The sequence below is a fragment of the Cyprinus carpio genome, chromosome A20, assembly GCF_018340385.1.
Source record: "Cyprinus carpio isolate SPL01 chromosome A20, ASM1834038v1, whole genome shotgun sequence".
Lineage (NCBI taxonomy): Eukaryota > Metazoa > Chordata > Actinopteri > Cypriniformes > Cyprinidae > Cyprinus > Cyprinus carpio.
The window spans coordinates 27,296,076-27,311,609 of NC_056591.1; the positions used below are offsets into that span (position 1 = coordinate 27,296,076).

At 35.4% G+C, this 15,534-nt stretch overlaps 1 protein-coding gene across 2 annotated transcripts; it reads right to left on the reverse strand.

Moving 5' to 3' along the window:
* Positions 1 to 21: 21 nt before the first annotated feature.
* Positions 22 to 14,858, reverse strand: LOC109112877 (phosphatidate phosphatase LPIN1-like). Of its 2 annotated transcripts, none has more exons than XM_042778290.1 (20): positions 14,711 to 14,858; positions 12,539 to 12,739; positions 12,350 to 12,445; positions 10,742 to 10,956; positions 10,258 to 10,344; positions 9,941 to 10,055; positions 7,976 to 8,243; positions 7,776 to 7,884; positions 6,747 to 6,907; positions 6,522 to 6,615; positions 6,362 to 6,431; positions 5,396 to 5,488; positions 5,259 to 5,314; positions 5,042 to 5,177; positions 4,116 to 4,264; positions 3,951 to 4,037; positions 3,716 to 3,868; positions 2,756 to 2,870; positions 2,499 to 2,602; positions 22 to 1,104 (listed from the first exon to the last, which is right to left on the reverse strand). In XM_042778290.1, the coding sequence occupies exons 2-20, from the start codon at positions 12,728 to 12,730 to the stop codon at positions 948 to 950; spliced, it is 2,457 nt and encodes an 818-aa protein (XP_042634224.1). In that variant the 5' UTR covers positions 12,731 to 12,739; positions 14,711 to 14,858; the 3' UTR covers positions 22 to 947. The 2 variants fall into 2 exon arrangements, with proteins under 2 accessions (XP_042634224.1, XP_042634223.1); XM_042778289.1 differs by having other exon boundaries at positions 7,776 to 7,890.
* Between the last annotated feature and the right edge of the window lie 676 nt (positions 14,859 to 15,534).

The window sequence follows — 15,534 nt, forward strand, 5'->3', positions numbered from 1 at the left end:
TTAAATCAGAATGCCAGTGTATTTAATCTTATGTTTTATTGAAGAGCATACAGATGTATTTCCATCTGAGAATCTGATCTACTGCTCTTTCACTGAAAGAATATCAAAATATCAAACACCTCCATCAATACAATCATATCATTCTTTGGCACTTATGACTGAAAATCATTTTCAATAAAAAGGCAAGGCAAGAAAAGAAAGAAAGAAAAAAAACACTAGTTATATAATGGCATTATATCATAAATCATTAAAACCCACTGAAACCCTGTTTAGGAATAAATGGAATTAACCCAAACAGGGAAATGATTATCAGTTCATAAGAAAATATGACCGCATATATTTCTTCAGTAACATAAAGTGCTGGTTAAAAACATATGAAGGGAGGAATATCAGAATATGGCTTTTTTGCATAAAGAAAATGAAGTGTATTTATGCAAATTTAAACTTAATTAATGCTAATTGTAATAAAAAAAATAATAAATAAAAGTGTTTGATTGTCAAAAAAAAAAAAAATCAGTTTGTAAAATATTGATTCTGGGGTGAAATATGACCTGGACATTTTAAATTATGTGAAATGTAACATCAGTCTGACTCCAATAATTTGATGAAAGTTGTATCAACAAACTCACTTTCGTGATATGATGGATTGTTCTTGCAGTAAACTAATATATTAACAGATGCTTTTCACCACAAAAGCTTGTGATCGCCACGAGCAAAACTGAAAAATTAAAAATACATCCAAGATCTGAGCTAATTCTTACAAATCGACTAACAATATACTCTAAATCACAAGTGACATGTGAAGACTACTTTGAAAGAAAGTGCCATTTTTTCTGAGGTCCAGACCTCAGATTTTCATCTAATCGCACTGATTTCATTCTGTATTCTGTGCAGTTTATGCGAGCGTCCGTCCACACGTGATGTTGTGTGTAGATCAGTGCAGCTGTTCAGCGACTGGTGTTCACTATCTGTCCATCCACGAGGGGGAGCTGTTCTCTCCAGAAGGTGAATTGGCTGAAGTTGTCACTGCAGGGGAAATCACAAGAACCCCTGCGCTTCAAGAGCGGGAAGACGTGATCCACCACCTCACCTAGACGCACGTACCTGCGCAGGTAAAGCACAGCTGACACACTCATTCATATCAAGTGTTTACGAACACACAATCAGTAGCAGTGCTAACTAACTAAAAGTAGCAACACAACAGACTTAACTACATTTATCAGTAGCATGACAGTAGTTCAGCTCTTATCTAAACAATATCATTTTTCCAGAAATGCTAGTGGTTCAGTGAGTGCTATGTATAAAGCATTAGAATTTCAGATAAATTTTAGGCTGTGTTTACACTTGTAGTTTGGTTCTCTTGGTTCTTTTTGTCTGGACCAAAAAAAGCAACTGATACATTCACACTATCATTTTTAATATCAAACCTAAAAATACAAAACAAAAGGCATAAGGATATGGTTACAACCTGATTGGACAGCTTTTATAACATATATTTTGTGAACTTACTGAACATCCAAAACGTCTGTGTGCATGCTGGGCTAAATGCACTCACTGTATATGTGTGTACATACAGGTATGGTGGTTTTGTTATTAGATGATGAACAAAGAAGTCACAGCAGAGTTTGATCTAATAGAACCAAATCTGTCAAGTGTAAACAGGCTCTTAGTGAATTAATTTTCTGGGAACTTCATTTAAATGCACCATTTCAAAAACTGTGCCCCTGATTAATTTCTCGTCTTCAGATTTCCGGGCAATGCAATGTGTGCTAGATTCTCTTTATTTACAATCACAGAAATTCCAGCATTTTTCTCAACAGAAGTTTGCAGAATTGTATTGGTATTCCTCCAAAATAAAAGTTTGAGGGCTTGAAATGTTAAAAGGAATTGAAATGTTGGTTATGTTTAAACGAAAAAGAAGAATTTCAGACATAATCATTGGTATTGTAATTTGTAGTGTAAAATAAACTTAATGTTACAATTATTATCAAATATAATTTTTTTACTTTGCAGGACAATTGTTATTTACAACAGTATTACATTTATGTCTTCATTTTTTTATAATTAGTTAAAACTGATAATACTAATTTCAAAATAAACTATTTAAACAAAAAAATTATAGAAAAAACACATTTTTAATATTTTATCTGTTTTCTTGCATGTTATATGAATATCATCAGAGAACCGTGAATTTGCGAATGTGTAATTAAATGATTTAAACATTAGCTTAAAATCTCAGGAGTATTTCAAGTAAATATTTTATTTCTAAGGGGTTCGGCTGATAAAAATAAAAAAAATAAGTTTGGGAGCCCCAGTGCTTAGTATATAGTATATTTTAGTAGCTTACTAACAAAATTAAAAGCTAACAATTTGTTTTTCTTTTTGTCAGAAAGGTAGCTTGTGTGTAGTTGAACTTCTTGAAATTATGAGTAGCTTGTAGCCTGACAAACTACAGTTTCAAAGGTGCTTCCCAACACTGGTCAGTAGTTTATACTCACGATGAGATGTTGGTCTTTGCATGTTCCTGGATCAGTTCTCCTTTAGGATTGACAGTGAAGATTCTGTTTAAGGGAACACCAACTTCCTTATAGGAAAACACGTCCTACAGACGCAACAGAGAGGGCGATTACAAAACTACACATTGCACAGATCACCTCCAGGCATCTTTATTAGGCATGAAAATCATTTTGAATGATAAGTTAGCCAATATTATACTGCATTCTTGCAATCTCATCATCTCTCTGTGTTCACTCACAGTGTTTCTGTTCCCAAACGCTGCATAGAAGGGCTCAGTGTTTGGCAGGAACAGATTCTTAATGTCTGTCAAACACGCCACCTTAAACTTCTCCGGCCTCTTCTCGATTACCTCTCTGAAAAACAGAGAGAGATAGCGTGTATGTATGTGTTTTGCTATATTTACTTTTCTGACACTTTCTAATGTCACTTAAAGTTGTTATGCAGTAAATCCTTTATTTGGGTCCAAATACTAGTGTATCTTTAGAGTTTTTAACATAAAAAATTATCAAATTTATTCTGTATATGCACACAGAACAAATCCATAGAATTTCAAAAATAAATCATGTATCTCTGTATTTTAGTTTTTGCTGTTTTATTTTGAATTGATTACATAAAAATGGAATTTGGCTTAATATAAAAGCAATAGAAGTCCACGAGATATATACTGTATACTGTCAAATGATTAATCGCGATTTATCGCATCCAAACAAAAGTTTTTGTTTACATAATATATGTGTGTATATTTATTATGTGTATATAAATACAAACACATGCATGTATATATTTAAGAAAAATATGTTATGTTTATATATTAAATATATTTATATATAATATAAAAATATAAATATATACACATGTAAATATTTTCAAAATAAATACTGTATGTGTGTGTGTGTATTTATGTATACATAATAAATATACACAGTACACATACATATATTATGTAAACAAAAACTTTTATTCTGGATGCGATTAATCGCGATTAATCGTTCGACAGCACTAATAGTTAATTAAATCCGTGTGTGTGAGTGTGCACTGTAAGTTGTAAATAAACATTTTACAAGAAACCTCTATTTCAGTCTTCCTGCTTCAAAAATTCACATTTAATTCAATGTGTCACTTGACGTTTCTTTGGGATTGTTTGTGAAATTTGCTCAGCAGTTTTTTGTTTTCAGTGTGTTTGTGTGAGTATAATCACCTGTGCAGTGCTGACAGCAGGCTGCTGGGACTCAGTAAAACGGGTCCCTGTGGTAACATGGTTCCTCTCTCACTGACCCAGTGCAGGTAACCCCGCGTCATGTCAGCCATACCGATCGCCCTCGCCGAGCAATACAGAAACTTATAACTGTTCCTATGAAACATACACAGGTGCATTTCACTCCTCATCCTGCTGACCTATCAGAGAATCAGAGAAAGCGTCTGTGGCCTCTTACTGGCTGATGTTGTGATACAGGCTTGCGATGCCCTGATGGGTCCAATCTTTACCCAGCGTGGGCAGAATGTGCCCCAGCTTATCTGACCTGTGAAAGAAGATCAACGATGTTACACGAAAAGATAAATTATTGCATAAGGTTACGATTATGTTTGCGATTATGTACCTGGTGATTGTGCCGTCGATGTCTGATATGATGATTTTATCATCCCAGTTCCACAGGTAGATGGTTCCCTCACAGCGACACGTGCCCTGATACTGAGTCGTCACACTAAACACCACGTCATTAGGACCGTCCTTCAGCTGCAGACTGACCTACAGCAGACAAACAATCATACACACTTTTCTCACAGGTAGTTTCGGAAAGTCTGAATCATTCTAGCGAATTGGTGGACTACAAGCATCTTTTGCAGCTATACACACTGCCATTCAAAATTCTCTAATGTGTACCAAGGTTGCATTTATTTGATCAAAAATACAGTAAAAACTGTAATATTTTGAAATATTATTACCATTTCAAATAACTGTTTTCTATTTGAATATATTTTAAAAAGTAATTTATTTCTGTGATGCAAAGCTGAATTTTCAGCATCATTACTCCAGTCTTCAGTGTCACATGATCCTTCAGAAATCATAATAATATGCTGTATCTTAGTACTATCTTACTATAACTGTTGAAAATTTTTGTGGAAACCTTTAAAAAAAAAAACAGGATTCTTTGATGAATAATGAGCAGCATTTATTTAAAAATAGAAATCTTTAGTAATATTATAAATGTCTTTATTATCACTTTTGATTTTGACTTTAATGCATCCTTGCCTCTTCTCGTATGCATTTTTGTAAAATCTGAATCATTCTAGTGAATTGGTTCATTTGAACGAGTCACTGATTCAAGTTCTGTATGGGATTCCAGAGCATTTGATTTATAATGAAATATTTAGCTAAATATGACTATTTTAGGCTCAAATAAATTCGGTTTTTAGTAGTATTCAGTCTGGGATTAAATCCGTTCCAGGTTTATCTAATTAATTAAGATTCCAAAGTTAAATTAAAGTTTAATTAAAGTTTCTTAATTAAATTCAATATTCTTACGAGTTGTTCTGAAGAGAGGCGAAGCGTTTTCTGATAGGACACGCCCCCTCCTGCAGGGGCGGGGTCTGTGTGAACAGGGATGGGGGTTTGATTTGCAGTTAAGTCTTCATCGCTGGAGGAGGATTCGTCTTTCCGCCTGTAAACAAACGTTCAGTCAGGCATATGAATGATTACAGTCTGCAATGATTCAGATGATATCATTCTGCCAGATATGAACCTATTCTTGATGGTCTCGTCTCCTGCAGGACATGCTGAATCACCTGAGACTGAATCCTGCAAACACAAAGGACTTCACATAAAGTCACAAACCCTTGAAACAAAGCCCATGGTGATGAGGTGTACATATTTGAGTACCGGTTTAGTGCTGTCTGTTCTTCCTCGCCATGAAAACCACCATCTTCCTCGATTTCTGGGCATTTTCTCCTTCATAAGTCTCTCTATGGTGGCCTGTGAGGGACATGCGCACAGGCGAAATGCTCAACAACTGAAAAACTCTCAAAATAAACTCTCAGAAACCGAAGCCACTAAGAATCAAACAAATTTTGGACTGTCATGCAGGGAAGAGGATTGATAGAAACTAGTGTAACGAACTGAGGAAGTAAAGAAACGAAGCAAGTGACAGAAGACAATCTCCAGCACAGAACACACATGACTGAGCCTTGCAAACTAAAACACACACACACACACACACACACAGGGAGGTGATACACAGGACAAGAAAACAGATGGGAAAACTTTATCACAGTGTAACTGTGAGTCATCTTTCATATGTAAAGGTGTCAAACTACAAACGTCATGTGTTTGCTTACCAAGACTACATTTATTTGATCAAAAATACAATATAAACAGTAATATTAAAGAATATTACAGTTTATGTTTTCTATTTGAGTGCATTTTAAAATGTAATATATTTCTGTGTTCAAAGCTGTATTTTCAGCATCATTACTCCAGTCTTCAGTGCCACATGATCCTTCAGAAATCATTCTAATATACTGATTTACTGCTCAAGAAACATTTCTTATTATCAATGTTGAGAACAGTTGAGCTGCTTCATATTTTTGTGAAAACCTTTAAACTTTTATTTTTAGATTCTTCGATGAATAGAAAGTTCAAATGAACACCATTTATTTATAATAGAAATCTTTTGTAGCATAAATATCTCTACTGTCACTTTCGATCATTTAAATATGTCTTTCCAAAATAAAAGTATTTGTTTAAGAAAAAAAAAAAATGTAAATAGTTCAACTGAGTGACTCGAATCAGTGAAATAAAAAGAAAATGAAAGCACTGATGTGTAAGACTGTGTGTGTGTGTGTGTACCTTAGACAATGGTTTCTGGAAGGCTTGCATAGCCAACAGAATAGGAGCAGCGGTGCTCCAGTTATAATACCTGCACAGAAAAAAGGTAACAAATATAGCAGCTTATATTTCAGTCCAAGACATATGAGATGAGAATCGATAACAGAAATGTGACACTCACTTAGAGTCGATTTTAACCACCAGATTAGGGTCATCAATGATGGATGGATTATCAGCAAACTGCTGGAATGACACAGACTTCTGCTGGAAATGCTCTGAATGATAAATAGAGGGACAGTAAATCAATAATGATGCATAAACAGTGAATGTAACAGACAGAAATGATTAACGAAAGCATTTAAAGCATGTGCATAATTAATGAGCAGTGCTGATTGGCTCTGTGCACCTGTGGTGATCTCCCTGTCTTCTGTGAGTCCTCCACACAGAGAGATGGCCATAGAGGGCAGGTCGTAACTGTCCACGCCGCTGTCGGCTCCCGAGCTGCACATGGACTGAGGAGACACAGTCTCGCTGTGGACACCATTCTCATCACAATGCTCTGAACCACTGAGAAAACACAAAATACCATCTTTAATTGTTGCTGTTAGCGATCTTAGCCATTCTAGCATATTCAACCCTATAAAGCCCGCTGTATCATATTTGATATGCAAATTTCTAAGCCCTCTAAATGATCAATGTGATCAAAACTTTACTGCCTTCTGTTGTCTGATTGATAGTTTATACTTTTTAGCAAGTAAACATCCCTCTGCAGGTCATGGTACACATGTATTTGCTGTAAATTCTTTACTGAATTTTATAAGCTCAATGTAAGAATAACACTTATGTAGTTCAAAATGTACATTTACTGGACTGAAGCAAAATCTTACTGATTTACATTACAGACTATAAGAATTTAATCTTAATTTTTGATCATATAAATATCAGCATCTGCACCAAGCAGCACATTTTTGCTCAGTGGTGCTAAGAATATAATTTAGTTTTTTTTTTCTCCTCAAGTATGATGGTAATTATGATAATTATGATTATGATATCATACTATATAATCCATGAAAGGTTGATCATGTATCAAATATGATAGAAAACATAAAACACATATGCAAACCTTTGTTTTTAGATTTCTAAAAATATTTTGTCTGAAGATTCAATATACTCAAATAAACATTCCTCAAAAGCCTAATATATAATATTTGATACCCACATTTTACTATGATTTTTCTAAAAAATGATGTATGTATATTCAAGTTAACCTAAGTTGCTTCAGTAAGAGTTTGTCTTAAAATATTAATGTTATACTTAGATTTACTTCATAAAATCATTCAATTTTGAAAATGAGATTTTTCAGATTATTATTTAATTTTTCAGGCTTTACAGAGTTAAGACAGCTTTACAGAGAGGTGACATTATGATAACACACCTTTTAGGGAAGTAAAGTGCTGCCACTTCTGGCTCCAGATCTTTTATATCATCCAAATACACGCCATCAGAACCCAGATGGCAGCTTTTCTTATCTGCATACTTTGAATCTGTTTCTTATCAGAACACATGAATCACTATGAATTACGTAATGCACAAAAACAAGCTGAATTTGTAACCAAAAAAACAATGCACAATAACCTTTTCTTTTAGAAGGGGAATCAGTCTTGTTTTGTGGGCGGGGTCCCACATTTGCTCCTCCCTCCTCAACCTCTGACATCACACAAGCAGCTGGTGTCACATCCTGCTCTTTCGCTCTGTTTGATTGGCTGTCAGAATGTAATGTCCGGTTTCTGTCATGGCCATGGGTGGCTGTCTCAGGGATGACTCTGAAATGTGTGTTGTCAGAGACCGGGATTGACAGTGGGCACGCAGGCAGGACGTTTGGTTTCGCTGACAGAAACGATGGCTGTAAATACATTATTTTGTTATGGAGTAAGTATGAGTTTAATACAGGTGCATCTCAATAAATTAGAATGTCGTGGAAAAGTTCATTTATTTCAGTAATTAAACTCAAATTGTGAAACTCATGTATTAAATAAATTCAATGCACACAGACTGAAGTAGTTTAAGTCTTTGGTCCTTTTAATTGTGATGATTTTGGCTCACTTTTAACAAAAACCCACCAATTCACTATCTCAACAAATTAGAATATGGTGACATGACAATCAGCCAATCAACTCAAAACACCTGCAAAGGTTTCCTGAGCCTTCAAAAAGGTCTCTCAGTTTGGTTCACTAGGCTACACAATCATGGGGAAGACTGCTGATCTGACAGTTGTCCAGAAGACAATCATTGACACCCTTCACAAGGAGGGTAAGACACAAACATTCATTGCCAAAGAAGCTGGCTGTTCACAGAGTGCTGTATCCAAGCATGTTATCAGAAAGTTGAGTGGAAGGAAAAAGTGTGGAAGAAAAAGATGCACAACCAACCGAGAGAACCACAGCCTTATGAGGATTGTAAAGCAAAATTGATTCAAGAATTTGAGTGAACTTCACAATGAATGGACTGAGACTGGGGTCAAGGCATCAAGAGCCACCACACACACAGACGTGTCAAGGAATTTGGCTACAGTTGTCGTATTCCTCTTGTTAAGCCACTCCTGAACCACAGACAACGTCAGAGGCGTCTTACCTGGGCTAAGGAGAAGAAGAACTGGACTGTTGCCCAGTGGTACAAAGTCCTCTTTTCAGATGAGAACAAGTTTTGTATTTCATTTGGAAACCAAGGTCCTAGAGTCTGGAGGAAGGGTGGAGAAGCTCATAGCCCAAGTCGCTTGAAGTCCAGTGTTAAGTTTCCACAGTCTGTGATGATTTGGGGTGCAATGTCATCTGCTGGTGTTTTTTGAAAACCAAAGTTACTGCACCCGTTTACCAAGAAATCTTGGAGCACTTCATGCTTCCTTCTTTTTGAAGATGCTGATTTCATTTTCCAGCAGGATTTGGCACCTGCCCACACTGCCAAAAGCACCAAAAGTTGGTTAATAAATGACCATGGTGTTGGTGTGCTTGACTGGCCAGCAAACTCATCAGACCTGAACCCCAGAGAGAATCTATGGGGTGTTGTCAAGAGGAAAATGAGAAACGAGACCAAAAAATGTAGTTGAGCTGAAGGCCACTGTCAAAGAAACCTGGGCTTCCATACCACCTCAGCAGTGCCACAAACTGATCACCTCCATGCGACGCAGAATTGAGGCAGTAATTAAAGCAAAAGGAGCCCCTACCAAGTACTGAGTACATGTACAGTAAATGAACATACTTTCCAGAAAGCCAACAATTCATTAAAAAATTTTTTTTTATTGGTCTTATAATGTATTCTAATTTGTTGAGATAGTGAATTGGTGGGTTTTTGTTAAATATGAGCCAAAATCATCACAATTAAAAGAACCAAAGACTTAAACCACTTCAGTCTGTGTGCATTGAATTTATTTATACATGAGTTTCACAATTTGAGTTGAATTACTGAAATAAATGAACTTTTCCACGACATTCTAATTTACTGAGATGCACCTGTATATGAGGGGTATTTCACATCACTTGGATGTTATAGTTGCTGTTAGTTGGGTGAATGTGTCACTGAGTTGGTTTTGAGGGTGATTCTGACCTTGGCGGCTTGTGGTAACTCCCCCCAGGACCACAACATGGCCGAATCCTCCTGCTGATCTTTACTAAGAAGCTCAGAGTCACTTTTAGGTGTGCCGGGACGAGACACATTAGGACTGGAGAGAAAAAACAGGTTCCTTTATTGCACAAACTAGATATTTATATGCAAAACTCATCAATACTATGCTAATCAAAGAAAAATCAGAGAGAGAGCACTGACAGAGATTTTTTTGGCAATATTTTTATCATTAGCAGAAAAATTTTTATTTTGTGGTGAAAAGTGGTGCGTGTGAGCAAGTCTGGGTATTTGTACAACACCTGTGAACAGGACTCCACTCTCCATCTGAACGAGCATGAACTGTGTTTTGTTTGTTTTCAGTGGATGAACCTCCACTCAGCAGGTCTCTACACACATAGAAACATAAGAAAATACCTATGTTGAACAATATAGTTTTAAAAAATTATTAATTATATTTACTACTGGTCATAGGTTTAGAATAATTATGATTTTTTAAAAATGTTTTTGAAAGAAGTCTTTTATGCTCACCTAGGCTGCATTTATTTGATCAAAATACAGTAAAAATGTGAAATACTATAACAATTTTAAATGACTGTTTTCTATTTGAATATATTTTAAAATGTAATTTATTCCTGTGATGCAAAGCTGAATTTTCAGCATCATTACTCCAGTCTTCAGTGTCACATGATCCTTCAGAAATTATATTAGAGTCATTTCTGACAGTACACAACTGTTTTGATATTTATGTATTTGCTCTGAAATGGTTTAAAAGGGTCATCTGACCTGTTCTGATCAGGCTGCTCGCTGTCATTGATGTCGATGTTGAACAGTTCTTCCTCTGAGAACTCCACACTCTCCTCCCTCTTCACATCGTCCACTTTGCACTTCCTTCTCCTCTTCCTCCTCTTCTTCATCACTGCATTCTCACTGCTGGAGCCCATCAGTAGCCCCCCATCAGACGGAATAGGAGATGTGGCCAGGTAAGATGGAATCACTTCCTGTAAGGCAGGGGTTTTCAAACTTTTTTGTCAGCCGAATCCCTTTGACTTAAATTATGTACTTGAAGTACCCCCTGAGATTTTAAAAAAATATTAAAATTTAATGGCACATTTGCATGTTTAACTTTAAAAACATTTATTTTTTTATCAGTTTTAATGTTTTAGTAGTATTTACATAGCTATTGTTATTATTACATTCAACAAATTATAAAAATTCATATTACTGTAATTTACAATGTAATTACATTTTTTTTCCACAATAATTTTTTTTATACAGGGTTTCCCAAAAAGATAATTCTTTTTATACTTTTAAGAGTTTACATTTACATCACATTTGCATAAACCTGTAACATTTCTTTGCAAAAACTTTTTAATTATTATTTTTATAATTAATTCGTTAAAGGTATTAACGTTGGTGTACCAACACACGAAACCCTTGCAATTCCCTCACGAACCACCAAGGGTTCACAAACCCCACTTTGGGAAACCCTGCTGTAAGGAATCACAAAGGGAAAGTCAAAAAAGAAAAGTTAACATGAGACTTTATCAAAGTTTGTACTGTAAACGCAGCGTGCCACCATCAGACATTAGTAAGACGTTTGTTTAGGCTCTAAATGAGGTCAGGTGACTTTATTTAGTAAATATAAAGTGCAGTTTAGTAAGCTGCAGTGTTAAATAACAACAAAACAGATGAAATGAGGAAAATAAGACTCTATGGGAATAAAAAGAGAATGTTCACTCAGCTGATCTTAGAACCACAGAGTCTGATTCTAAAAAACAAAACACCTTCTCTCTTTTCTTTTCTCAAAGAATGTCAAATTCACAGATGTCTCAATTTACTTCCTGTATTCCTTTAAATGATCCCATTCAGAAAACTAATCTGTTTTAGTATACTACTCTGTTCCAAAATGCTGTTCTATTCTACATTTAAGCTTTGTTTTAGAATCACTGTACTGTTCTAGAATATGGCACTGTTCTTTTTTGAATTTAAGAGCTTAGAATATTTTGAAAACATTCTAAATTCTAAAAGTATTCTGTTGCGTTTCAGAATCACTGCTCTGAACTGTTCCAGAAAACTGGACCAAGATCACAGCAGGATCAAAGTAGGCTTTGAGCATTTAAAAATACTTCAGACTTCCATGCAGCTTTACATTTACTGTATGTAATCGAGATCTGTTATGTTTAGATCCTCTACTGTTCAAATATCTTTGCGCTATGTCAATTCAACGGTCAGAGGTCACCAAACTTGAGCTTGTGTTTTCTGGACTCCAGTGCTTAATATGAATAGAAGTGAATGGAGCACATGTTTAATGTGACCACAGTTTTGGAAAGGAAACTAGCATGAATATTGGTCATAATGTGAGGGCTTGCATGTTTGGCTGATGTTCTGCACCTGATCGCCTTCTGTCTCCTTGACAAAGAAAGCTTCTCCGTTCTCGCCCAGCTTCATGTGCAAATCCACAGGTTCCCCATTGATCTCAATGTCCACCTGATCGACAGAGAAGTCAATACATTCTGCATCAACCAGATGTCACAGAGAGGTCAGAAGTCATATCACTGTTATCTCAAATGCACCACTCACCACTTTCTCTCGTGATCTCAGGACACCCATCTTTCCGAAGCGTACGTGAAATGGAGAGCAGATCAGAGCTCCATCTGGCTGCCGGACAACAATGACATCTATGCAGCCGGACAGAGTGGCAGGATTCAGACCTCTGTAGAGCTCCTTCACCTGCACGAACACCTGCCCCGCCAGCTGACCCACGTAATTCATAGTCTGAGTCTAAATGGAGAACGGAGGAAATACGTCATTTATGGAGCATGTGCATCATGAAGTATGGTCAGTATGAACTCTGTGAAACATTTTTTAGATGAGTTTCTTCTTGGGAAGAGATTTGGAGTAATTTAGCATTCCATCACTTGCTCTGCAGTGAATGGGTGCCGTCAGAATGACACTTGTATTTTGGCAATGGTTTGAAGTTGTAGTTTCTTATCTTAACGATGGATTTGTTCATTACAAACACGCAGTTTTCACTTCACCTGACGTTAATTGATGGACCGGAGTGGTGTGGATTATTGTGAGGTTTTTATCAGCTGTTTGGACTCTCATTCTGACGGCACCCATTCACTGCATTATGTAATGCTAAATTTCTCCAAATCTGTTCCCGTGAAGAAACAAACTCATCTATGTACAGTACATCTTGGATGGCCTGAGGGTGAGGACATTTTCATTTTTGGGTGAACTATTTCTTTCAGACATACACTGAATAAGGAACTTAAGAGACCAGCATATCATAGAAACTAGAAGGTGAATGTTTTTGACATGAACTAGCATACAACCAACCAAAACATCCTAGAAACCACATAGCAAAACTCTAAAAGGCACCTGCAACACTTCAGCATTGTGGCAGCAACTTTTGTATGGGCATCACTTACAATTCCTACTGAAAATCTTGCTATTTTTACTATTACATTCGGTTCTAAATTTGCCAGTAGTGGTGTGGGAAATTACACACTTCCCCTTTAAATATTCTAGCATATTAAACATCACATATACTACAGTATATAATGAATGACATTAAATTCTTATTCATGACAAAGCCAAATTCTGACACCAACACATCTTTTTGGAATTGCAATCCAGTTGTTTTTCACTCTGCACACTATTTTGTCAATCTGATACCCTCACAAGCAGAAATGAATTATTGATTTTCTGTCATAATCTCTGGTGAAGGTCATGCCGGTATATCAGTGTACAAGCAGGAATTCTGTCACCAGTTACTTCTGCGCTTGATCAAACAGATACAATGCTTTTATCAAATACTGTCTGGACGATATGAAACATTCAGTCCTCAGCTGAAGGTTAATGATCTGACCATAACGTACATGTTTGCAGACTCTATTAAAGACTATCTGCCTGTCAAACGCCACAGGATCAGATTTCGGAATCTGTCCTGTACTTAGATACACAATGTCAATGTGCTCATGTGATATTATCACTGCTGTACTCCTCCTGGTGTCATATTCCTCCATAAGTTAATAACGTCAGCCCCAGACGTGCTAACTGAGTTAAGAGAACAGATGAATCCAGAAATATCCAGAGAGGACGGCTATGAAACCAACAATTTCTGAAGTGGAGTCAATACAAAAATGAGAGAGGGAGACAATCTGTCAGAATATATTTTAGTTATTTGTATTTAATAATTAAAATGTAATTATTAACAACTTCAGATTATATTATAAAGAATTATAATCATATAATTAATAATATAAGATTATAATTATAATATGCATTAATTAATAATTATAATATATAATCTGATATATAATACAAATAATAATTTGTATTATTTATTTATATTAATGTATTATTTAATATTAAAATTTATATAGTTTATATTATTGTATTATTTGTTTGTCTTAAAATTTTATTATTCAGTTATATTGTAGCATATTATTGAACGTATTTTCGACTCAGATATTAAATAATCGGATCTCAATCTTAGAAAAAGTCTTGTGATTAAGGACAGATATAAACACTTAAATATGATAAAATATCAGCTTTGAAAGTGTAACGTTAAAGGAAAATAGTGACTCATCAATAGCTGTGATTATATGAATTATGTAATCAGAATGAATACGAAAACAATGTTTGCAGAATATCAACAACACAATTTCATTTCACATCCCAAAACATCATCAATAGCTTGCTGTAGTAGCTTTAGGTTAGAAGAGTATATAAAGTCTCTCTCACCTGAAGTAAAGCTTCGCTCAGCTCATCGTGTTTTCAGAGAAGTGAAGGACAAACACAGAAATATTCATACATTCATGCTCTCGCTGTCATATTTTGCGTGTCTGTCTGCGGACGATGTGCGTGACGTCACGTACACCGAAAAAAACCCCAGCTGAGAAATTACGCTTTTGAGTGACAGCTGTGAGTTGATCCTGCTGTCCAATCAGCGCACAGCTTTCATGACACATAGGCGAGTGCTGACCAATCAACGCGCAGCTCTCATCCTTCCGACTGGCTCTAGTAAGGTGATCCTCTTGTCCAATCAGTGAGCCGGTTTTACTGACGTTCAGCATCTGCTGTTTTTAGCATTTCGCACGTCGAATGATTAAATGCATAGTCAGGTTGAAATAAATAAGTATTATAAGCTTAATAAAATGAAAGGTAAGTGATGGGAAAGATAAGGCCAGATAATAAAAGGACTTTCAAATCAGCAAAAATACACTGATAATATAAAAAAATAAACCAAATAAATAAAAACAATAAAAATATACAATATTAAGTATTTTTTATTTCTGTATTGTTATTTATTTGTCTTACATTTTAATTATGCAGTTAAATAAAATAATAAAATAAAAAGGGAATGAAAAAGTCCTTGGAAAATAAGTAGGTTTTCGTTTGTAGATGGTACATGTGTTAACAAAATGTTTTTATTTAGATTCTGAAATTTTAATTTGTTCGTTTTAAACCTTATTTCAGATATTAAGCTTAATCAAATTGTAAATGATGATGAAGAAGTGATTTAAACCTTATTTCATGTTAAAGATTTGTCTTACATTTTAATTATT